The following is a 25,690-nucleotide window of genomic DNA, read 5'->3' on the forward strand; positions in this document are numbered from 1 at the left end:
AGCCCTACTAGCTGAAGCTCAGTAAATATTCATTTCAGAAGTGTTCCTTTTTTTTCCTAACGTTGTTATGGTTTACAACCAGCTAGACTTGGGCTGCTTTCCAGAAACATTTCAATAGAAAATAGAAAGCCATGCGTTTGTGCCAGAAAGTAATTTTAGGTTTAACTTTATTTTGATTTGAGCTGATGTGCTGATCCCTCATAATGCAGGAGCACTTTGGTGTGATCCATCACAAAAATAGAACATCATTAAAAGCAGCCTCCTCGTTAATACTCTTCTGCTTTTGTTTGATTAAAAGTCGCATGCCATCAGCACATAGTTTCATGTGGAATACGGGGAGCGGTTTCAGGCAGGTTACCGACCTGAGCATTCACTAGTCAAGCGGCTCCTGTCTTTTGTGGCAATCGGTGCCTACAGGTGCATCTGAATACATTAGAATATCATTGAAAAGTTAAATTATTTCAGTAATTCAGTTCAAAAAGTGAAACTTGTATATTACATAGATTCATTACACATGGAGTGACATATTTCAAGCGTTTATTTCTTTTCATTTTGCTGATTATGGCCTACAGGTAATATAAACTCAAAATTCAGAATCTCAGAAAATTAGAATATTACACAAGACCAATAAGAAAAAATGATTTTTAATACAGAAATGTTGGCCTACTGAAAAGTATGTCCATGTACGTATGCACTCAATACTTGGTCGGGACTCCTGTTGCATGGATTACTGCATCAATTTGGCATGGCATGGAGGCGATCGGCCTGTGGCACTGCTGAGGTGTTATGGAAGCCCAGGATGCTTTGATGGCGGCCTTTAGCTCGTCTGCATTGTTGGGTCTACTTAAAGCGCTCAGGTGGTTTAGTAAGAAAATAAGAATACAGTACACACTAAAGCAGAATAGACAAAAACTGTCATTCACTTCATCTTTATTTCATAGTATAGACCAAGAGTTCCCAAACTTTTTTCGGCCGCAGACCCCTTTACCAAAAACCTTTAATACCGTCGACCCCCTAGTCATTTATTTTACTTACTCAAAGTAATAGATTTGTACAGTACTCAATATTAAATATTTCACTAGATATCAAACTTTTCATTTTAATCACTTGTAATTAATGATTGAAAAAGATAAAAAGACTACGGAATATGGCATTATCTTGTGCAACATTTAATATCGAATCCTGCGCTAACGAAAATTAAAGCAAAAAAATACGAGCAGAGTTTTTTTTTACGTTTTTGACATTTATGAAATAAATATGTAAATTAAAAATAAGTACAAATAGTCCAAGCTGTACTGTCTGCATTTCTTTTTTTGGTTCAGTCATATTTATTATCTGAAGAAATAAAAACTTTTATTAACAAACAATTTCGACAGCCCTGTGATAAAAAAAAAAAAAGAAACCAATAAAGTATGTACTTGGAACAGAAGATTTTTGTTCAAACTTGAATAAACAAACTGTGTCATCCTGAATTTCTTTTTCGTAGTACTGGTCCTCAATAAATATATTCAAAGTTCAAATCACAAATAAGTGTCACATGAAACAAAAGTATTTTATGAAAGCATGACCGTACAGTATAGATTCTGTTAATATCGAATATCCGTCGTCTCGTCCCACCGCGAGCAAGTGCGGACATGCAGCGGTTTTTCATGTCCGCACTTGCTTTGATACGTTTGTAGCAGTCAGGGGCCGCTAAGATTCACACCGTCAAAATGACGGTGACTTATTTATTTTTGTAGTGGATACCAAGGACGTTCCTAGCCTTGGCTCGACCCGCACACACTCACAAACACAGAGAGAATACAGCACACTGGGAACTAATGGAAATTTAAAGAATATAATGAAATGAAATATAAATGAAAACAAAAATACCACCCCTGACCCCTTCGGCGATATTACATTTAACATATAAACACAAACGCCACACTGCAAAGTCCATGGAAAAACCAAACCGGATGAAATGAGAGGTGACGAGATTAAGTCCAGCGATCTGTATGTTGAAAGGGAAGGGAAAACACAGTCCTACCTGTAGTTGCTGAATAGGTAACGATGGATGGATGGTTCAGGAGTGCTCCTTTTCTTGTGGGAAAGCAAATGAATCCAAACACAGTCCTCAGTACACAGGTAGACAGACGATCCAAACGGACACAATGATGAAATATGGCAGAATTCTCAGCAGGCAGGCAGTCCGACAGATAAATGCAACAAACACACAACGAACAACAACAAAAACGGCTCTCCATTTTTTTCCTGACATCTGCCCTCTTTTTAAACCCCTCTGGCCACCTTTGACCCCAACAGCCCACGCAAGGACTGCTGGGAGATGCAGTTCTAACTACCAGTAGCGTTGCTACACATTCGATAAGACAATGCACAGACATGTTTGTGATACGTGTATTTTCATGCATCCTTACGTGTGACTCTCTTAATGACACATTTTATCCTTTTCGTTCGCAAGTTTGGTATGTAATGTGTTTTTATCAAAAAAGTTTTTTTGAATTATTTTACTTCTTAATTAGGTACCTACTGAAATCATAGATATTTTGAAGTAACAAACAAATAGCAGTAGTAAGGGGTCTATTTTTGCTGTCGTCGACCCCTAAATTCTTTTTATTGAAACTATCGACCCCTAGATAGTTCAGATCGACCCCAGAGGGTCGATATTGACCAATTTGGGAACTCTTGGTATAGACCCTTTCACTCTGTGTGACATAATAATGAACTTTACCCCATAAACTGGCGTACAGGTCAATTTAGTCCATTACTTTCCATAAACGGGGTCAGTCACTCGGGGACTGAGGTGATTTTCCTCCTGTATGACTTTAGTTTTGTGACTGACTTGTGTTTTCATCCACAGGGTAGAGCACTCCTCCACTGGGCTTGTGATCGAGGGCACATTGACCTTGTGTCCATGCTTCTCCAGAATAACGCGGACATTAACAGCCAGGTAAGGAGCCTCGTATGTGCCGTCATATGCTGTTGTCACACACATTCTACTCAGTACCACTGTAGCATTTGTGCGTCTCCAAGCATATGTCCGTACAGTATCAAAAAGAAATGTGGAACTCTGTGCAGCCTGACCTAAATGGGTGACCATTCCGTGCCGTCTCCTGATTAAAGACGCCTTTTACACGGACTGGCAGCTCCGCAAAAGCAGTCTGTCTGCTGGTCATTTCTCTTCTGCTCTTGCTTCGCTTAACGCATCTTAGAAAGAGTGCATGACACGGGAGCCTGGCTATATGGCAGTCATTGCCTAGATGAAAGCTTAAGAAAAGATGCTTCAAAACATTATTAGGAAAAGTAGAGGAGTGCGGACAGACAGATCTGAAACTTTCCATGAATTTGTTAAAAATGCACAAGACGTTGTGCCCTCCACAGTATAGCAGCTGATAATGCCACGACTGGGAAACAAGAAACGAAGTGAGGGCAAAAGGTTGTCCAAAGGGAGTCGAACATCTTTCTGGTAAAAATTGAGTTATGAAAGCCACACAGGGGAATGAATAAAGGTGGCAGATGACAGATTCTGAGCAAGATATTCTTTAAGGTAGGAAAGGGCATGGATGCCAGACAAGGCTTGGTTTGAATGTGCTGGTTGGGTGACATGAAGATTTGATTGGGATTCACCTGTTAAAGGCAGCAACGCATGTGACAGAAAGGCAAAGGTCCCACACTAACAGCCAATGTATGAATCTGTTGTTTAAAGTGGACATTCAGTAATGTCTTGTAATGTTCTCCAGTGGAGAGATTAGTATTAATGAGAGCTGGCACAGCGTACGTAGCTCAGATTGCCTCAAAGCCGGCAAACCTGCCGTAATGCAGTGGTGACAATGTTTTTGATGCTACTGGAGACCTCCCTTGTGCTGTCTGCTAATAAACACATCAGGAAAGGCGGTTGGCCATGTCTGCGCTGCTGCTGGGATGGCAGCACAAAATGGTGCTGGTGTGAGGTGGGGTAACGGAGCCACCAGAATTGGTATTGACAGGTTGTAAATTCTGCCTTGGGATGAATAATCTCTCAAGAACCTTTCCTTGTCCGCTGCCGCTGGCTCTTTATTTATTATTAAAACAACATGATCCATGAGGCGCGTGGGGGCGACTCCCAGGTCCGCTAATTCTAATTAATCCAGTCAGAGTGAGCGGCCAGGGTAAGCGCTGCAGTCTATCGGATTGAAATTCATAACTTAATTGAGGTCAAAGTCCCAAGCCGAGAGAACAAAAGTCTTTGGCGGGGACCAGAGGGATCAATAGTAATAAATATCCGGCCAGGCTGTGAGCGGCGCTTCATTGTGACAGATTATGGAAGACAGTAGGAAGACGGCGACCATGACAGCCGAGTTCTGAGATCTGCTGCTGCTGCGCAACTGTTGAGCAAGTAAACTCCAGCAGCCGCGTGAAGTCAATGGGGGGGGGGGGTGATTTGTCTGTTATTTTAGGGAGCCTCTGAACGTCACAGGCAGACAAACATACATTAACAAATATATGACTCCATCTTTCGTGTGTGTGTGTGGGGGGGGGGAGGTCTTAAGGAATTGGAACAATAGGCAAAATGCTACTTAATAAAATGTAAAAATAATACAGTGCAACTTAAACGAATGAAAATTGCTGATTGGATGGCAGACTATTCTTATGGGTCTCCTCACACACTCCAGTAACATGCACGGTAGCAGGAATGATTTGCTTTGGTGCGAGTTTGTAAACATGAGCATATACTGTACTGCTCCTCACAGGTTTCTGGTTGCACCGCTTTCTGATGGTGTAGATTCTGCCTCCCTGAAACAGTCAAATGGCAATGTGTGTTAAAACATAGTAAGAGATCCTGGGAAGAGGCTGAAAATAAAATGAAAAACATAAGACAAGAAGAAATGTGGACAAGGACTGGATGGAGCCCACACACACCCTGGTAACAACTAGCAAGATAAGATGGCGCACTGAATAAGAATCAACAGGTTAACACATCTCACACAGACTGTAGGGTACAGTTCACATCCTGGCATTCAGCATTGTAACTGCAACACTAGTGGTCTGCATGACCTTTTCAACTACAAGGTTCCAGTTGCCCTCAAGACCCCCATTACTACAGGTTTCTAGTAATCCTCATGTTCCTAATTCCTAGGTGCAAGTCACTTCATGATATCATCCTCATTACCATGGACTGATGGTCACTCTCATGGTCCCCATTACTAATGGGAGTTGGGCACCCTGTTGGTCCGTATGACTAATGGGAGTTGGGTGCCCTCATGCCCTGCATTACTAATGGGAGTTGGGTGCCCTGATGGTCTGCATTACTAATGGGAGTTGGGTACCCTCATGCCCTACAATACTAATGGGAGTTGGGTGCCCTCATGGCCTGCATTACTAATGGGAGTTGGTTGCCCTCATGCCCTACATTACTAATGGGAGTTGGGCACCTGATGGTCTGCATTACTAATGGGAGTTGGGTGCCCTCATGCCCTACCTACATTACTAATGGGAGTTGGGTGCCCTCATGCCCTACATTACTAATGGGAGTTGGGCGCCCTCATGCCCTACATTACTAATTGGTACTGGGCACCATTGTGCTCTACATTATTAATGGGGGTTGGGTACCTTCATGGTCCACATTACTAATGGGTGTTGGTCTGCCTTGAGATCCCCATCACTAATGGATACCAGTCACCCTTGTGATCCACGTTAATGCAGTAATTCTATTGATCCTTATTAATACAGGGTGCCAGTTTCCCATATTGTGTACCTGTTAACCCATCAGTACATTAATTATTACAATTATCCCATGTCGTGTCAGTTGCCCTCATAGTCCACTTTACTACAGAGCCCTCAGGATTCTCATTACTGTCGGGTTGGTCACCCTTGTGTTCCTTATTAGCGGAGGTTTCACTAACCCTGTTGGTTCCCATTAATACCGGTTTGCCAGTTACTGTTCTTGCCATCAGTACATTTAGCATTGTGATTATAGCAGCCTTCTCTTAGTGCCCATCGAGGGAACAAAGACATGGGTCACAATGCTGAATTATGCTTTCTATATTGTTTGCAATCATTTGGTTTAGTCAGAAGTCTTTGACACTGAGCTTATCAGTATTGGCAGGGAAAAAAAATGAAGCTGTTGAGTTCACCAAAAAAAAAAAAATGGAGTCAGGACTAAAGAACAGTAAGCACCAACACCCCTGCCCTTCTTGCCCCTAGATGTACACACTGGCATCCCAAACTTGCCAACTCCAGTGGCTGTGCTGCATATCACATTGGCTTCCTTCCAGTGCTGCAGCAGGTGTTGAGCAATCGTGCCCACGCTTGGCACCATGACTGCAATTTCAAAACAAGAAGCTCACTCTGTTATTTTCTCGATACAAGCTGAAACATTTTTTTCCCCCTCTATTCCACAATCAAGACCCCTGAATCTTATCCCCCACCCTCGCCAACAAGCAAGAAAAGGCTGATTGGAATTCCTGTGAAGGAGTGTCACTACGGCAGCTCTACAACCCATAACAAATGGTTCAGTCATAAAAAATCTCCCTGAGAATTCGTCATAACTCTGCTGCTCGTACTTTCCAATAACAAAGCCCCAGCTCAGCCGCCTTGCGCATAATAATGGACGCGTCCAAGGTTCCAAGCGAATAAATCTACAGCGTGCCGAGCTGCGAGGTCAGAAAACTGTTCTTTATTGCTCTCATTAATACGGATATTAAAGGAGCCATAGGCAGGGCCTCTGTTATCCTCAGCCAAGGGATGCATCAGTCGGTAAAGCACAAAAGCAGCCCTTCACATTCGGACACCTCATCCTCTGAGGGCATTGTGTAACAACTGAAGCGTCTTCACACACGTGAATAATGGGTAGGATTCTGCCTCGTTACCTGTGGTGTCGGCACTCGATGTGAAAGAAAGGCACGTTATCAAAAAGAAGGGCAGCCTTTCACATTCTCCATTCTTCTCTCCACTGCCGTAGCACACACTCAGACATGAGACCTTCTGTACTGTTCTGTGGCAAAACAAAGGCATGAAAAGTGGTCTTTACTGAGACCCCTCACTCAACAAACCCAAGCTCCACTCTCCCCGTTACTTGCTGTTATGCTGCTGCCTGCTAACTTTCTGTGTCTTTTGAATTGAAGATTTCTCATTTTAATGCTGAAAGATGGCTGTGAAATGTCATATGCCAAGGGTCGCTTTGGAAGTGGAGTCTGCTGCAGTCCATATTTATTGCTGTTGGCTTAAAATGACTGCAAGATGGACTTTTGCGTGGGCACCATAGGAAAACAGCATTTGAAGTACTTTCAAAACATGGGCACCATCAGGCCCCCATCTTTACTCGCACAGACTGCATCATGGCCAAAGAAAAGGAACTTTGGTCTGTGTGTCGCGCCAAGGCTTTAATAAATGTTGATGTAGTTACACTTCTACATCTGAACGCATCTGCTGCCTGCGCTCTGTGCGCATATCACCACCTCAGCAGGTAGGCTGTGAAAGGCACTATACGTAAACGGAACGAACGAATGAGTGAGTGTATGGCAGGGATCCCCAACTCCGGTCCTGGTGGGCCGCAGTGGCTGCAGGTTTTCACTCTGTTAACCCTTTTTCTTAATTAGTGACCTGTTTTTGCTACTAATTAACTTTTCCCAGGGGATCAGCTGTTCCAGGAATATTCAAACCAGCCTGTTTGGTACCAACAATATTTCTTCCTCAGCTGAAATCTCAGAGATTGCATTTTTTTTTCCTCATTCTGGTGTTTGATGTGAACATGAGCTGAAGATTCTGACCTGCCTCTGCAGGACTGCATGCATTGCGCTGTTGCCACCTGATTGTCTGATTAGATAATTGCATTTATAATCGGGTGTTCCGAATAATTTTCTCAGTGAGTGTATATTAATGCAGCAGCAATTTGGAATCTACCGGCACATCATTGCTGATATGTGAGACAATATGAAATACCCCCACGGGCACAAGGGCATTAAGCAAAATCTACACAGGCCGCCATTGGGTACAGGATTCACACTCCCATCAGTAGGAAGTTGGAGGAAAACCATGCAGACTTCACACAGTCGGGTATGAACCCAGACTTCTGGAGTTATGAGGCAGCACTGCTGGGCACAGTGCCACCTGGTTATCACGGCACAACTGTTGTGAATTTCTGTAGAAGCATTGTATAAAGTCAAATGTCCTCATCCTTTCTGTCAGTTCTCTAAGTGCCAGAATCTGTTCTCATTGTCCTCGCTGCCATAGGCTGCTAACTGGATAAAAGATTTAACACTCAAAATAATTTATTCTCTTTAATTTATATCAATTGCTGAAAAATAAACTTGTCGGCAGACCCAAGGTTTTCCTCCTTCGAATGTGTGGGCACTATATCAGCACAAGCATTGTGATTGATTTTTTTTTTTTTTTTTTTTTTTTTTCTTTTGAAAATCCATGAGCTTTTGAGTCCCTTAGCCCGGTGGATGTTAATTTTCTGCTACTTTTGCCCTTGCTAGATTACTTAATGGAATGTGAGGCGTCCCCCGGGAGGTATAAAAGGAAAAGCAGCTCTTTCCACGGGGGCACAGAGGATGCCTGCTGTGTCTCGAGGTCAGTCAGACAAGGTCCTCCTCCCAAATTTATGGAGATGAACACCGAAAGTCTGGATTGTGGGATTTGGTGGCGATTTTACCTTTTGGTGTCGGAGCCCCACACCTCACCAGGTCTACTGTATTGTCAGAAAGTCATCTCCAGGCTCCTGCAACTTTTGTGCCCCCTTTACCCAAAGTCCTTTTACACTCCTGTCTCACTCGCCATCTCACTTGGGTCTGGCGTCTTTGTTAGTTGTACTGAACCTCCAGTTCTTACAAGATCCGCTCAGAGTAGCAGACTGGGCCTCAGCCACTTTGCCAGTGGTGGCGCTGCTGAGGAGACAGGAGGCCAGACAGCATAAGGGAAGATTTCCTGTTTTTTTTTCTTTCCCCCGCAGATGAGTGGCGCCCCCTGCCTTTGTTCAGGGCACACACAGTGCTGAGTCCTGCCCAGAAAAGCACTACTCAACCTGTCAGTCCGTCATGCATAGCTTTAATCCAATGAGCTTCCCTTTGATTCGTGAAAAGGATATTGGCTCCTGTCAGGCCTGCCACTTGATGCCCGCCTTGTCCTCCAGAGTCCTCCTAATTGAATTAAGGGCTGCCGGTGCAGGGGATCAGGGAGCAGAGAGAGGCGACACGCTCCGCCGGTTCAAGGACACGCGAGGCGCTAATGCGTGCCGACACGCTGCCGCTCACACTCTGATTGGCAAGGTTAACACTTAGCGCTAGGCCGAGGGGGCTCTGATTCGATTAGATGCGCCCAGCCTTCTGATCCTTTTAACGCCAGTCAGCCATTCCAGCAATGGCATGGACCTCTTAACGCTGCCTTTTTAGCGTGTCTGTGCAGGAAGAAATTAATGCTAAGGATGGTAAGAGGTGGGAGGAGCCGGGATGCTGATGCCCACTGTCGAGAGTACTGCCTGGTGCCTCCTGTGCCAGGATATCTCTCTCTTTCTCTCTCTCTCTCTCTCTCTCTCTCACTTTCATGACGGGAGTCTGCACGTCACGTTACTTTACTTTGAAAGTGCCAGGGGTATGCTACATTTTCGGGGTGGATTCTCCAGCAGGTTGGTTTTTAATTGGCACCAAGATAAGGGGTTTCTTTTCCAAATCTTTAACATTGCAGTCGTTTTCAATAGTCCGTGCTATGTGAGCCAAGTTCTTTGGCGAGTGAGTGATGTCACCTATGGTCATTGAACTGTCTATAGTGATTACAAGGGACAGCTGCTAGTTACATACAGCGTCTTCAGAAAGCGTTCGGATGTCTTCACTTTTATACATTTGTTGCAGCCTTGTGCTTAACTTGTCCTTCACCAAACAACATTCAGTACCCCCAGAATGACAAAGTGACAGCAGGATGTTAGGAATTTTTGCTAAATCATTAAAAATAAAAATTGAAATATCATTTTGGCAAAAGTGTTCAGAGTCTTTGGTATGACACTCGAAATCTGGCTTAGGTGCGTCCCATTCTCTTGGTCATCGTTGAGAAGTTTTTACACCTTGTTTGGAGTCCACCTGTGGTCAGTTCAGTTGTTTGGACATGATTAGGAAAGAGACACACACGCCTTCCTCTAGAAGGTCCACGACGTGAGCAACAAACCAACCATGAGTTCAAAGGAACTGCCTGCAGACCTTAGAAACAGGATTGTGTTGAAGCACAGATCTCAGGAAGACGACATCAACACAACAAAAACACTTCTGCTGCGTTGAAAGATCCCAAGAGCACCGGTCAGGTCAGGTCAGGTAAGGTTGGGGAGCATGCACTGCATTGCCACACCTACCACATGACGAAACAGCTTGGGGTCCAGGTTGGCAACCCCCCAGGTAGACACGCGGTCCAGTCCCACCCTTCGGAAATGATCCTCTATCTGCCATAGCCACATGTTATGCGGGTGTCCCCTTGGCCTGGTCCAGCCATTCAGGTCCTCAACAATGAGGGTCCAATGAGTTGATCGCCCTCGGGGAATCACGCCACATGCGCTGTAGTGCCGTAACTGACGGTCCCTCACAATGCAGGTAATGAGCCTCATTCAGGACTCTGGAGAATCGTTGGGTACCGCTGCTCTGATTCTCACAAAGAGACACAAATGAAGGAATCCAGTCTTGGTCTCAGGTCATTGGATAGATTCCATGTCTCGCAACCATATAGCAAAACAGGAAACCTCAGGATTTGGACCTTCGTCCTTTTGCAGATATCAGGAGTGCCACACACCCCTTTCCAGTGACCTCATGCTCTCCCCATCCGTCTACTGACTTCATAGGAAGAGTCACCAGAGACACGAATGTCACTGCCGAAGTAAGTAAACTTCTCGAAGAGATCGACACTCTCTCCGCAGACAGACACTGCTGATGGCCGTGCCCAAGAGATCATTAAAGAACACAGTGAGCTCCATGATTGTTAAATGGATTATGTTTGGAATAACCGCGATTCTTCATAAAGCTGGTTGCCCAGGCAGACTGAGCATTCTGGTGAGAAGGGCATTGGTAAGAGCAGTGACCAAAAACCTGCTGGTCTCTTTGGCTGAGCTCCTGAGAATCTGTGTTGAGATGGGAGAAACTTCAAGAAGGACAAACATCATTGCAACACTCCACTAATATGGGCTTTGTGGCAGAGCGGCCAGACAACACATGAGAGCCCGCTTGGAGTTTATAGACAGGTGCCTAAAGAACACTCCGACTGTGAGAAACAAGATTGTCTGGTCTGATGAAACCAGGGTTGAACCATCTGGCATCACTCGTTAACTGTGCTTTACCACTCCATGATGGTGGCAGCATCAGGGACTGGGAGAATAGTCAGGAGTGAGAGAAAGCTGAATGGAGAAAAGTGCAGTGTGGTGGATCGAAGACGTGAGAAGTCCAAACGTTGTTAGTGTGCCAGTTGGGTTTCCCCTTTTAATTCAGTGTCTTTGACAGAGAAAGAAAACCCAAATGAGCGATGGTGCAAAAGGAAATCAAAACAGAAGGCTGTGGTGGCCTGGTAACAGATCACAGCTGCTCAGTAGAGCAGGTCTAGCATGGCAGAGCTCCATCCTGCAGTCAGCTCTGGTCCAAATGCTGCCCCGTCAGCTTTTTATAGAAATCCAAATGGAAGGGGCGGAGTCAATTGCCCTCATTATGGGGGATCTTCTCAGTGCAGAAAAGAGACGATACTTGGCGACAGTGCCCCCTCCTGGAGTGTGATGAGCCTGGAAGGTGATCCTGCGACGCACATGTTAGGTAAGAGATATCCTTAATGAAAACCTTCTCCAAAGTGCTCTGGATCTCAGACTGGGCCAAACTTTGGCCCTAAGCACACACAAAGACATCACAGGAAGGGGCTTAGGGTTATCTCTGTGAATGTTCTTGAGTTCCCCAGCCAGAGCCTGGACATGAACCCAGTCTGGAGAGACCTGAAAATAGCCGTCCACCAACAGCCACAATCCAGCCTGGCAGAGTTTGAGGGGATCTGCAGAGGAGAACGGCCCAAACTCGGGTGTGTAAAGCTTATCATGTCAGACTCCCAGCTGCTTTTGTTGTCAAAAGGCCTTCAACTGCGTAGTAAATGAAGGGGCTGAATACTTGTGGCAATGTACTATTTCAGTGTTTTTATTTTTAATTCCTAAAATTTCTGTTTTACTTTGTCGTTCTGGGGTATTGAGATTTTGTTTGGGGAAAAATGAATGTAAACGAGTTTAGGTCAGGCTGCAACAAAATGTGCAAATGGGACACGGGGCTCAACATACACAACACCAATGCTACGGCTAACGTTTCACCAGGCGTATACAGTATATTTTTTTCTGAGGTTCAACACACTTTGTTTAGGGATTCTAAACATTTAGAAATGTTGTATTTGGGACAAAGGTGGTTCTTTATTAATGTTATATTTGGATTTTTTTTCCGTGACACCATTTTATGGCTGGTTACCACGACTCACCAAGCTGTAGTTAGGAATGGGACTTCTAGAAGTGGCATATCGTGACGTCATTTACTTTGAAATCGGGCAGCACCAGTTATGTGACATTAAATATTGTGGATACAGTGGGGTGCAAAAGCATTCAATCCCGTTGAAAGTCATCCTAAGTTTATAAATGACAAATGATTTGTACACACATATATACATTCAGTGTTTTTAATATGAACTCACATTAAAATCACTCTCCCATGGTCCAAATAAACCATTTTATGTAGATATTTAACTGAAGAAGAAAAACTCCAAAGCGATTGTTTGCGTAAGTACTGATACCCCTGTGCTTTGGAAGCTCCAGGTTTACACAAATGGAAGTAAATGTTAGTTTTCAAGCAACTCATTCGCTGATTAGCATGATTGGAACTCCAAGTGGGACAAACCCCGCGACCCTACCCCGCTCTTCAGTTATTCAGTAGAGAATACGTGCGACTTCTAGCGCTTCAAACGTATATTTAGCATCAATGTGACGTGCTGTTGATGATTGGTGGTGTTCAGCAGGGCAGGGTGGCACACGTGTTTCCATGCTGATGGGACAGAAAGGGGCGAATAATCAAATGTTGGCTTCTGAACCGTTTTGTAACTGGTACTGAGACCCAAAAGCTGGCATCGAAACCGAAGTCCGTATTCTAGTATCACTCCAACTCCATGGAAACACCCATTGCTTTTGCTCTGACCTGGCAGCACCCATAGCGAAACAATAATGCCGTTGGGCCATTAACATTACATATTTTAGATTTTTCCAAATCATCATATACTGAAAAACAAACATTATTTTCAACATCATTGAGTTGCAAAACCCATCTAAATAAGATGCATACATCTTGAAATATTAATTCAAAGGAACCCACCATACATTTGTACAAAAACCGCCGATTATATTAAGTAGAGAGTCAGACTTTGGACACCCTGACTCAATGTTATTCTGGACAATCTAAGATTGGCGAACTAACAGGTGACGTCCTGCGTCCCTCTACAGTGGACACGTAACTAGTGGGCCGATCTGTCCCTTTAACAGAAGACGGCTGTCAACAGTTACAGGTGCCCCTAGGGTCACTGGGTGGTGTTCAAGCAGGACAGTCCCATGAAGCCACAGCCGAGCTCCCTTTAAATGGGGAATACAAGCTCCTTCCAAACACCAGACCATTAGCTCAGGGGAAGCAGAAAGACCAGACGATAGACAGAAGGAGAAGGGAGGTGATGGAAGGTAACAGCTTGGTGGCAAAGTGGAGCAAGTACTCCACGTGTCGCTGTTTAGTTAGGCCGACTGTGGCTGCCAATGGCTTATTTTCTCTTATCGCTACTCCAGTCTCCTATGCCCTTCTGTTTTTATTATTTTTTTGTAATAATTTTTGGCCTTTTTAGTGTTATTTGGGTCCATGTCCAGCTCAGGAGCCTGCCCTACAGACAAAACCCCATTTCCCAAATGTACACGTGGCACAGTATATGTAAATTGTTCTGCACCCAGAAGGTCAGGTGTTTCTGGAAGCCTGAGGTTTGAAGCTGTGCCACCACTCTCTGTGCTCACTCTCACTCTCCTGCTTGGCATAAAACCCATACCCCCCACCCCCACCCCCTAGCACAGCCATAGGTCACTTCCTCAGAGTGGAAATGCAGCAATTTGAGTGCTTTCAATAGAAAGGTGGCAGCGAGCATTATTTCATAAATCATAAGTGACTATGCGTGTTTTATAAGCAGCTGCTGGTGATGGGAGAAAGAGATCTTTAGGAGATTGTGAATGGCGCGAAGGGATAAAAGCTCGGTTTTACGCAGACCATATGTCCTAAGCGGTCACCGGATTGAAATAGTTTGTAAACAGAATGCTTTTAGTTGATGCAAAATGAGAGGGGGGGGGTTGGTGTGTGCCTGCTGGTGAGTGTCATGCAGTTTGAGATGGCACTGCTGTTGGGCAGAAGCGGTGTCCTAACAGTGTGTGCCATTGTTCCACTGCTGTGCCAACGAGGCTCGGCATCATGTTGAATTCCCATTGCAGGGGTGCCCCACACGGGCTTGAAAGGAGATGGCTTAGTCACGGGTGCCCGCAGTGGCTGCAGGTTTTCATTCTGACCCTTTTCTTAATTAGTGACCAGTTTTTGCTGTTAATTAACTCCTTTTGAATTCGTTTTAACTGACTCATACCCCTTAATTGTTTCTTTTTCCTTAATTAGCAGCCAAACAATAACGAGATACAAAATGAGCCAAAACAACTTTTGCCCATCATACAAGATCTGAAAATACAGAAAGGTGAAGGTCTCAGGAATGTCGATCTGCTCAGGTCCCCGGTGCTCTTAGAAAAGAGGAAATCCACAATTTCAGAAATGTCTGCCATTGCACAACGAGAGCAGCATCAAGACACAGAATTAAAGAACGGGTTTAATTAAAGACAAAACTCACCGCCTAATTAAGCAACTGGTTGGAGTTTGACTTAGTTGGTCTTCCGTTGGCTCCCTCACTTCTCATTTCATTTTTGTTTGGCTGCCATTGAAGGAAAGAAATGAAGCAATTCAAAGGAACAAATTTTAAAAAACAAGCCCATTAAAATGAATTCAAAAGAAGTTAATTAGCAGCAAAAAAAAAAGTCACTGATTAAGAAAAGGGTGAGAATGAAAACCTGCAGCCACGGTGGTCCTCCAGGACTGGAGTTTGAGATCCCTGGCTCAGGCGGTGAAGGACAGGAACAACTCTATGGCTCAGGGGTCACCCAGTCCGGTCCTAGAGGACCACCATAGCTGCAGGTTTTCACTCTAACCCTTTTTGTAATGAGTGCCCTGTTTGTGCTGCTAATTAACTTCTTGTGAATTCATTTTAATTGAATTGCTTTTTTAAGATTTGCTCCCCTGAATTTCTTCATCGTTCCTCTGAGTTGCTTCATTTCTTTCCTTAAACAGAAATGAAATGTGAAGTGAGTGAGCCAACAGAAGACCAACTAAGTCAGGGCCTCAAACTCCAACCAATTTCACTCCAACCAGTTACTTAATGAGGTGCTGATTCTTGTCAATAATTAAACCCGTTCTTTAATTCTGTGTCTTGATGCTGCTCTCGTGGTGCAATGACAGACATTTCTGAAATTGAGAATTTCCTCTTTTCTAAGCGCACTGGGGACCTGAGACCTTCATCTTTCTTTATTTTCTGATATTGTATGATGGACACCAGTTGTTTTGGCTCATTTTGTGTATCATTATTGTTTGGCTGCTAATTAAGGAAAAGGAAATAATTAAGGGGTCTGAGTCTATTACAATGAGTTCAAAAGAAGTTAATTGGCAGCTAAAACAGGTCACTCATTAAGAAAAGGGTTAGAATGAAAACCACGGTGGCCTTCCAGGACTGGACTTGGCGACCCCAGCTATGGCTTACAACACAGGTGTCAAACTCCAGGCCTGGAGGGCCGCAGTGGGTGCAGGTTTTCACTCTCGCCCTTTTCCTAATCAGTGCCCAGTATTCACTGCTAATTAACTTCCTTTCCCTCTATTTTTTCAAGTCTTCTGAATTGAGTCTTTTCTTCATTAAATGACAGCCAGAAATGAGACCTGAAACGAGCCAACAGATGACCAGCTAAATTGGGGCTTCAAACTCCAACCAGTTCCTTAATGAGAAGCTGATTCTTGCTGTTAATTAAACTCGTTATTCAATTCCATGGCTTGTTTCTGCCATGTTTTTTTGCCACAGCAGACATTTCCAAAAATAACTGTTGATATTCTGTTTTTTTTTCTAAGAACTCCTAAAATGTTTTGGTAACCCGAGGGATCGACCTTACTGAGACCTTCATCATTATTGTCAGATGTTGTTTGATGGGTACAGGTGAGCTGGTCATGTCCTGCTTGTTTTATGTCTCATTACTGTCCGGCTGCTGATTAAGGAAAAAACAACTAAGGGGCCGGAGTCGAGCTAATTAAAGCTGAGGATAAAGAAGTTAATTAGCATCAAAAACTGGTCACTAATTAGGAAGATGGTTAGAATGAAAACCTGCAGCCACTGCGGCCCTCCAGGACTGGACTTGGCGACCCCTGCTACGGCTTACAAGGAATAATTCTGCCTTCCCCTTTACAAAGTTAAAGTGCAAGAGAAAGAGTCTGCTATTCCACATTTTATATTTGTGTCTGCCTACTCCTACAAAAGAGTAGGAACCCGTTGTTTTAACTGCCTCGTCCAGTACAGGGTCTTCACTGCATTGGGCACAAGGTAGGAACCAGCCCTGGCAGGGGCAACAGTCCATAAACAGACCCGCTGACACCCACACACACACTCATGCTGAGCCAATTTGGAGTCGCCAGTTAACCAAACCTGGGTGGGCGTGCAGCCTCTTGTAGCAGTAAGATGAAGCCACATTCAAAAACAGATATCATGCGCTGGCTGGCTTGTTTTGGGTGGGTTTTGGCCCTTACAAGTGATTGGTAAATAAGCCCCCCTCACTTTCAGCTTCTTTTGTGTTCCTTTCATTATTCAGTCTAATTCTCCTTGTCTGCTTTCTCCCCCCACCGTCTTTTCTTTCTGCCAAGCAAGGAAAACTTTGGTGACATTTTAAAGAGGTCTGTCCTGAGCATCCATAATGGGATGAATAAAAAATGCAGCCTTTTTTTTTTTTTTTCCCTGAGTCAAATGGGGGGACAATCCAATTTCCTTGATTCCATCAAGCTGCTCTCAAAGCATTAGCCACTGTTACGCGCAAAAAAAAAAACACAAGCACTGACCCCCTCGGCCCCCATGGCTTCCGAGGGAAGCTTCACGTTAAAGCTTTTTAATGAACGTGTGAAACTTGTTGGGTGTCGGAAGCTCATGGAGGACACAGAGCAGAGCAGAACTGGCCAGCCCAAGTGTCCACACATCTCCCTCACTGGTGTGTTTGTGTCCTTCGGTGGCATATTTTCACCTTTTTTTTTTTTAGTAATAATAATAATTTCTTTGCATTTATATTGCACTTTTCTCACTACTCAAAGCATTTCAGTGAGTGGGGAGCCACTTCAATCACCTCTAGCATGTTGACTTATTTTAAAATAAGGAAACTTGTGAAGGGGATATTTCTCACAAACGTTAGGAAGTTTTTCTTTACACAAAGAACAACAGACACTTTGAATAAATGAGCAAGTAGTGTGGTAGACCGTAAGACGTTAGCGACTTTCAAAACTCGACTTGATGTTTTTTTAGAAGAAATAAGTGGAGAGGACTGGCAAGCTTTGTTGGGCTGAATGGCCTGTTCTCGTCCAGATTGTTCTAATGCATCCACCTGGATGATGCAATGGCAGCCATTTTTGCGCCAGTACGCTCACCATACATTACCTGTTTTGTGGTTAAGGGGGTGAGAGAACTATAGAGAAGGCCAGAAGGAGTTGCACTACGTCTTTGTGGACCTGGAAAAAGCATATGACAGGGGGCCTTGAGAGGAGCTGTGGTATTGTATGAGGAAGTCGGGAGTGGCAGAGAAGTATGTAAGAGTGGCACAGGATATGTACAAGAGAAGTGTGGCCTTGGTGAGGTCTGTGGTAGGAGCGACGGAGGTGGGATTACATCAGGGATCGGCTCTGAGCCCTTTCTTATTTGCAATGGTGATGGACAGGCTGACAGACGAGATTAGACAGGAGTCCCCGTGGACTGTGATGTCTTCTGATGACATTGTGATCTGTAGTGATAGTAGGGAGCAGGTTGAGGAGATCACGGAGAGGTGGAGATATGAGAGGAGAGGAATGAAGGTCAGTAGGACCACCAAGACAGAATACATGTGTGTAAATGAGAGGGAGGTCAGTGGAGTGGTGAGGATAGAAGGAGTAGAGTTGTCGAAGGTGGATGAGTTTAAATACTTGGGATCAACAGTACAGAGTAATGGGGATTGTGGAAGAGAAGTGAAGAAGAGAGTGCAGGCAGGGTGGAATGAGTGGAGAAGAGTGTCAGGAATGATTTGTGACAGGCGGGTATCGGCAAGAGTGAAAGGGAAGGTCTACAGGACGGTAGTGAGACCAGCTGTTATATGGGCTGGAGACGGTGGCACAGGAGGCAGAGCTGGAGGTGACAGAGTTAAAGATGCTAAGATTTGCATTGGGTGTGACGAGGATGGACAGGATTAGAAATGAGGACATTAGAGGGTCCGCTCAGGATGGACGGGTGGGAGACAAAGTCAGAGAGGCGAGATTGCATTGGTTTGGACATGAGTAGAGGAGAGATGCTGGGTATATTGGGAGAAGGGTGCTAAGGATAGAGCTGCCAGGGGAGAGGAGAAGAGGAAGGCCAAAGAGAAGGTTTATGGATGTGGTGAGAGAGGACATGCAGGTGATGAATGTGACAGAGCAAGATGACAAGGACAGGACGAGATGTAACAGGATTTGCATGAGCCTCTTTGAAATGTTAGGGTACCAATTCGGTGCCCCCGTTTAACTAATACAAAATAACAACCAAAAACTGTGCTTGATTAGCAGCGAATGACGACGTGTTGGCCGGCTCAACAAAAGGTAAGGGTTGCTCTTATGAAGGGTCACATTTCTCGAAGGAGCTTGCTCCAGGTCCAGAAAACAGACGACCTCCACCCAGTGGAATGTCGGGCTTTTATAGAGCGGGACCGGCTCTGGGCACTGTGATCGGATCAGTTGCCCACTCCTGTCGGCGTTTTGGGTGGTAAGGGGGACACCGTTGGCGTGAGCGCCTCCTCTTGTCCCGTTTTGGTACCAGTTACCTCAGCAGAGCCTGGAAGTTGATCCCCGCGTGCACAAAACCTCACAACGCATTTGTCATATGAGCATACAACATTAATAACAGGTAAATTCTGAGGAGGAGGAGGAGAAAGCTGGGCGGGGCTAAATGTTTGAGTGGCGGCAGGTTGGGTGGAGCTAGGGAGGTGTGTGCCTGCTGGTGAGTGTCATGCAGTTTGAGATGGCACTACTGTTGGGCAGAAGCGGTGTCCTAACGGTGTGTGTCATTGTTCCACTGCTGTGCCTACGAGGCTCGGCATCATGTTGAATGCCCACTGCAGGGATGCCCCACACGTGCTTGAAAGGAGATGGCTTAGTCCTGGGACCCCTGGTGGGGTCAATGTTGTCACGTGTACAGAATATAATCAGGATCTTGTGGTAAATCAACAAGCCCCACTGCACTTGAGTGACTCTCTGTCACAAATAGGAGGCACATAGGGACCAGAGCAGTTTCGCTGGTGGCCATTTGGGCAGTCACTTGGGGTCACATTACAAACGTCCATGGTCACTGACAATTGAGGGAGCTTGCAGGAACTAATCTGTGTTTGCCAGCCGTGAGTGAGCTGTACTATGAAGTGTCTTCACCGATGCTCTGCTGCTTTCATTAAATGTCAATTCCAATTCCGTCGGTGACGTTTTTCCAATTCCACTTCTAAACTCTCTCCAAGAACTGAATTAGAATTGACCAGTCAGCATGGAATTGACCGTCATTCCCTGGTGGCTGCAGCCTTCTGGCTGCCTACTTTTGCTTTTGCTTATTTTCATATTTGTGCATTTATTCATTTTTTTTTATACACAGACATTCTCAAACCCTGTTTAGGGACGTGGAGGATGGAGCCTGTCGTGGCGGTCTATTGGCGGGCACTCTCACACTGGAGCCAGTTTAGAGTCGCCAGTTAACTTAAACCTGTGTTCTTTTGGGGTACGTGGGAGGAAAATTCACAGAGCAGCACGAGCAGACCGTGTGAGGATTTGTAAGCCAGCGCTCTGGATCTTTGAGCCACCAGTTCTTACGAGGGTCTCTCCATTTCGCCCTTTATTTATTTATGTATTTACGTTTTAGTGCCTTGGGCTTGAGAAGTGCAGTCTTTCTAGCCTGCTGAGGCCCATGTTTGCACCACAAGGGGTCACCCAGGAGAGACCAGTTTCAAAGCTGGCAGCAGCTGTTCCTCGATCCCCATACGCAAATTAGGTTGCTGATGACCCAGAGCAGGGCTCTTCCCCTGCAGACCATTGTAGTGTGGCCACTCTCCAGGAGATGACCTCATCTTTTGAACACAGAGAGGTTTTCAGTTGATGTGCAAAACAAGCAAATTTGTCTGGTGGGGGGAGTCGGGGTCCCTTTTAAAAGTATTATTCAGCCTTTCCGCAGCTCCGGGAGTGTGTTCAGATGGCATCCGGCATATAGGCCAGGCTTGGGGTGCGACAGCGTATAACATCATCTCAGCATTTGAACCTAAACATCATCCCTCTTAGTGATGCTCAGTCCTGAAGTCACCCATTTTTGAACACTCGGCACTCTTTTTATGCCTCGTCCCATTTCTGAGTATATCCTGAGCTGGGAAACCCCCAGTGTTAACATTGAAACCTGAGGTTGGTGTTAAGGGTCCACTGGGTTTTCTAGCCCAGTCAAGTCCCTGTCGCCCTATACAACGTTTCCAGCAATTTTTTTTAGTTAATTTGTTTTTAACTAGCTGTGCTACTCACCTAAGATGTGTTGAGATCTCGGTAATCAAGTTAGACCTCCGTGTTATGCTATTGGCGGTGCCATTTGGTATGGCATTTGTAAAAGCCGTGCTGATGTTTGTAATGTGTCGGCTGTCAGAATGAAACATGCAATGCATACATGTCCGTTTATATGCCATTGGGTGTGGGATTCATAAAAGCAATCTTAATATTTGTGATGTGCCATCTATTGGAATGACAACAACATAGCAATAAGATGGATACACAGATAGGCAGACAGACTGACGGGCTCTTATCCTTTTCTTAAGGTAGGTAATCTTGGTGAGTTGGCGCAGCTGAAATTGCCACTGGTATAATCTGACCTCCCCAGATACTCGGACTGCGACTCGCTCTGTCGTACAAGTGGGCTCGTGTAAAGGGGCACCGTCATACGTGTGAGGATATGGGACAGAACTGTTCTAATAAGCTCCTCATCAGCCTCACGGCATGTCGGTCGTTTATCGGAGCCAAAATAAACGGTGCGTCATATTTCACCCGGTGAAATGTGGCGTTTTTATAGAGCAGGACTGGCTCTGGGCAATGTGATCTGATCAGTTGCCCACTCCTGTTGGCATTTTGGGTGGTAAGAGAGACACCGTTGGCGAGAGCGCCTCCTCTTGGCTCGTTCTGGTACCAGTTACCTCAGCAGAGCCTGGAAAGTGATCCCCGTGTGCACAGGCGTGACTCGCAGAAAACCTCACAACGTGTTTGTCATATGTGCATACGACATTAAATTCTGAGGAGGAGGAGGAGGAGGAGAAAGCTGTTCTGATCAGCTCCTCATCAGCTTCATGGCATGTCGGTCGTTTATCGGAGCCAAAATGAATGGTGCGTCACATTTCCGATTTTATTCCAATTGCAAAACATTACCAACAATTTTTTTTCGACCTTTCAAGCCAAATAGTAAAAATTCAAATGCATATTTTTGTATCTCTGCAAGCCAAATGCAACAAAATATCCTCTGAACCTTCCATAAAGCAAATACAGTAAAGAACTGGCCCTGTCTTGCTGCACTCATTTTTACAGCATCGACCTGTGAGCTTTAGTGATTGTGCAGTCATTAATAACGTCCATAAAATTTGCTTGACGCTCCGCTCCCATTCGATGGGGCCAGACCACTAGACTGCTCGGTCTTTCTTGGGTACACCATGGAGCGCAAGTCATTTTTAATCAATACCAGTCTGCTAAAACAATGCTCTGCCAGAGTGTGCCAGCATGCAAGCAAAATAAGCGGGGCAGCGCACAGAGCTGGGTAAATTCTCCGAAGCTTCCTTCTGTGTGTGGCATGAAGCAACTCAAAAAATGTCAGTTCATTTTTACAAACTGGCACAGCATCTCTTCTACAGGAGCTTCGTTTGACATGAAAGGCGATTGTCAAATCACTGGATATTGTTACTAGTGGCAGGCGTCGTAAAACAATCTACAGTCCTGGGCCCCACAAAACGCCAAGCAGCAGCAGCCAACACAACCAATGAGCGCCCACCCAGAAGTGCAATACACACAATGGGGCTGCAACAAGAGACTGGAGGAGGCAGGAATTGTGGACTGCGTAAGCAGAAGAGGGGCTTACAGTGGTGCGTGAAAGTTTGGGAACCCTTTAGAATTTTCTGTATTTCTGCATAAATACGACCTCAAACATCATCAGATTTTCACTCAAGTCCTAAAAGTAGATAAAGAGAAACCAGTTAAACAAATGAGACACAAATATTATACTTGGTCATTTATTTATTGAGGAAAATGATTGAATATTACATATTAGTGAGTGGCAGAAGTATGTGACCCTTTGCTTTTAGTATCTGCTGTGACCCCCTAAACGTTTCAGGTAACTTCTGATCATTCCTGCACACCAATTTTCGCCCATTCCTCCGTACAGAACAGCTTCAACTCTGAGACGTTGGTGGGTTTCCTCACATGAACTCCTCTCTTCAGGTCCTTCCACAACATTTCCATTGGATTAAGGTCAGGACTTTCCAGAACATTCACTTTATTCTTCTTTAAACTTCTTTGGTAGAACGACTTGTGTGCTTAGGGTCGTTGTCTTGCTGCATGACCCACCTTCTCTTGAGAGTCAGTTCATGGTCAGATGTCCTGACATTGTCCTTTAGAATTCTCTGATATAATTCAGAATTCATTGTTCCATCAATGAAGACAAGCCGTCTTGGCCCAGATGCAGCACAACAGGCCCAAACCCTGACACTACCACCACCATGTTTCACAGATGGCATAAGGTTCTCATGCTGGAATGCAGTGTTCTCCTTTCTCCAAACATAACGCTTTTCATTTAAACCAAAAAGTTCTATTTTGGTCTCATCCGTCCACAAAACATTCTTCCAATAGCCTTCTGGTTTGTCCACGTGATCTTTAGCAAACTGCAGATGAGCAGCAATGTTTTTTTTGGAGAGCAGTGGCTTTCTCCTTGCAACCCTGCCATGTACACCATTGTTGTTCAGTGTTCTCCTGATGGTGGACTCATGAACGTGAACATTAGCCAATGTGAGAGAGGCCTTCAGGTGCTTAGAAGTTACCCTGGGGTCCTTTGTGACCTCACCGACTATTACACGTGTGCCTTGCTCTTGGAGTGATCTTTGTTGGTCGACTACTCCTGGGGAGGGTAACAATGGTCTTGAATGTCCTCCATTTGTACACAATCTGTCTGACTGTGGATTGGTGGAGTCCAAACTCTTTTTACAGATGGTTTGGTAACCTTTAACAGCCTGATGAGCATCAACAACTCTTTTTGTGAGGTCCTCAGAAGTCTCCTTTGTTCATGCCATGATACACTTCCACAAACACGTGTTGTGAAGAGCAGACTTTGATAGATCCTGTTCTTTAAATCACGCAGGGTGCCCACTCACACCTGATTGGCATCCCATTGATTGACAACACCTGACACCTGACCTTCAAACTAACTGCTAATCCGTGAGGTTCACATACTTTTGCCCCTCACAAATATGTAATATTCAATCATTTTCCTCAATAAATAAATGACCAAGTATAATATTTGTGTCTCATTTGTTTAACCGGTTTCTCTTTATCTACTTTTAGGACTTCAGTGGAAATCTGATGATGTTTGAGGTCATATTTATGCAGAAATATAGAAAATTCTAAAGGGTTCCCAAACTTTCAAGCACAACTGTATCTGACTGATTTGCTGTGATTGACACACCACAACAGAATTCAAATAAAAAGAAAGACACTAAGGCCGAAGTTGCCATAGTTGAGTGATTTGAAACTGCACTGAAATGTCCTCACAGAGTCGTGTAGCTTATTACCCCCTGCTGCTTGTGTAATCCGACGTCCACAAGGCGATGAGATTGAGCAGCTGCAGCGGTAAGCTGTTGGCGGTGTATCCCCACAATCCTAAAGTCTAAAATAACATGTGAGGAGTCCCTAAAGTCCTGCTCTCCTCTCCACCAGACTACTTGCTCATTTATTCCATGCGTCTGTGGTTCTTCATGTGAAGAAGTCGTTTAACATGCCACTGGCTTTAGAGAGCTCCACTCTCCCTTTTGATGGCGTACACTGGGTGGTCAGTTAATGCCACTGGTATATTTTTGGAGGGGTAGAGCAGAACATCGGCTGTGGTTGTCATCAGTACAATTGACAAATCCTTCAGTGCCCTTTATAAACATCATGGAGGACTGAAAAGTGGAATAATTTAATAATCTCATCCGCTTTTGCAGAACCTGTGTGTCCAGTCTTTTTAGGGTCAAAGATGAAACGAACATTAGGTGGGACGCCAGTCCATCACAATATAATGAGGCAGCCAAGTATCATTTCTGTGTGGGGACAGCCTGGTTATCGTGTGCTTATTTATTTATTTAGCTGATCTACCTGACATTACCAGGGTGAGAAAGCTGAAAAGTAACTACATAAAGTGTATATCCAAAGCGATTTACAAAACAAGACAACATAATCGAGTTAGGATCAGTCTGGGAGGGCTGTTTGGAGACAAAAGTGACCGGACAAGGTAACAGAATGGAGTGGAGAGCTCAAACCGGAATGCACGCTAGTTACATTTCCTTGGCCACAAGAACCTAACACAGCCGTTATGAGCTACGCCGAAATTCACAGAGCCAGAGAGACTCCAAACGCTTCTTAAAACACGTTGAGGGAGACCGCAGTTTGAAGGGAGATTCCACTGTCTGGATTGAGATTTGAGGCCACGCCGGTCATCAGAAGGAGCAGAGAACCTCACGTGTATCTCCATTTTCCTTGGTGCTCACCCATTACGACCCTGTAATCAAGTGTCAAGGGTTTGACCTTCACATGTGCTGCTATAGGAAGCCATTTATAGGAATCTGAAATGATGGGTGACGTGTACCCTCCTCAGCTGGCTGCATTTTGAATCATTTTGTCGTGGCTCGGTGAGTGACACATGCCTGCCAATAAAGAGTTACAGTAGAGCAGACGTGACCGGACCAAAGCTTGGGGTCAGGTATTGTGCTGCGAGCTCCAGGTGATGTGGTCTGATCTTGTGGATTTTGGAGAAGGTGAATCTTCAAGACCAAGAGACACCTGCAATATCAGCCGGCCATCAATTGATCACATTGATCATTGATTTTATTTTTTTTGCGTTACTCCTTAATACCTCCAGCCTTTGGTCTCTCCATATGCCCCTTCCAGAAGTCTCCATTCTGCCTCTGGTCATCCCTCCTCTTGCCAGACATGCAAAGACTGGACAGTTCTGCTCCATTCTTGGCTCCAAACCTGTCGATTTATCTCCCTTTGGCTCTTCAAACTGCGCCACATGTCCTCCTGTTTCAGAGTCTCCAGTTGAATATTTTGGAACTGCTTAGCTCCTTGACTACAAG

At 44.8% G+C, this 25,690-nt stretch overlaps 1 protein-coding gene across 1 annotated transcript in view; it reads left to right on the forward strand.

The window, feature by feature from the left end:
- The window catches only part of acbd6 (acyl-CoA binding domain containing 6), an 89,135-nt gene that overhangs the window by 50,851 nt on the left and 12,594 nt on the right, over positions 1 to 25,690 (forward strand). Inside the window, exon 6 of the mRNA XM_039767317.1 lies at positions 2,858 to 2,947. Within this exon, the coding sequence (XP_039623251.1) occupies positions 2,858 to 2,947 (90 nt within the window). The remainder of the gene's footprint in view (positions 1 to 2,857; positions 2,948 to 25,690) is intronic.

The sequence above is a fragment of the Polypterus senegalus genome, chromosome 10, assembly GCF_016835505.1.
Source record: "Polypterus senegalus isolate Bchr_013 chromosome 10, ASM1683550v1, whole genome shotgun sequence".
Classification (NCBI taxonomy): Eukaryota; Metazoa; Chordata; class Cladistia; order Polypteriformes; family Polypteridae; genus Polypterus; species Polypterus senegalus.